This window comes from Pterocles gutturalis, unplaced genomic scaffold (assembly GCF_000699245.1).
Source record: "Pterocles gutturalis isolate BGI_N339 unplaced genomic scaffold, ASM69924v1 scaffold48024, whole genome shotgun sequence".
Lineage (NCBI taxonomy): Eukaryota > Metazoa > Chordata > Aves > Pterocliformes > Pteroclidae > Pterocles > Pterocles gutturalis.
In genome coordinates, this window is record NW_010132458.1 from 1 (window position 1) to 239 (window position 239).

The 239-nt window shown below is 61.5% G+C and overlaps 1 protein-coding gene across 1 annotated transcript in view; it reads right to left on the bottom strand.

Annotated features, from left to right (window-relative positions):
- Window positions 1-109: 109 nt before the first annotated feature.
- MMP15 (matrix metallopeptidase 15 (membrane-inserted)) overlaps window positions 110-239 on the bottom strand; it is a 3057-nt gene continuing 2927 nt past the window's right edge. The window contains 1 exon segment of the mRNA XM_010080892.1: window positions 110-239. This exon segment is cut by the window's right edge and continues 316 nt beyond it. Coding sequence (XP_010079194.1) covers window positions 110-239 — 130 coding nt within the window.

Sequence of the window (239 nt, forward strand, 5' to 3'; positions counted from 1 at the left end):
CATCAAGCAACAAAAGGGCAAAAGAGGCCAAGGCGTGGGGAGGGGCACGGGGGAGGTCAAGTCCATCGTTAGCACCATGGTGGGGGGCAGTTTGGGGAGGGAGCCGGGGTCAGACCCACTCCTGCAAGGAGCGCTTGCAGTACAAGAGCATTCGGGGCGCGCCCTTCCTCTGCATCTGGACGATGACGTAGATGAGGCCAAGGATGCAGAGCAGCAGCACCAGCAGCACCAGCACCATG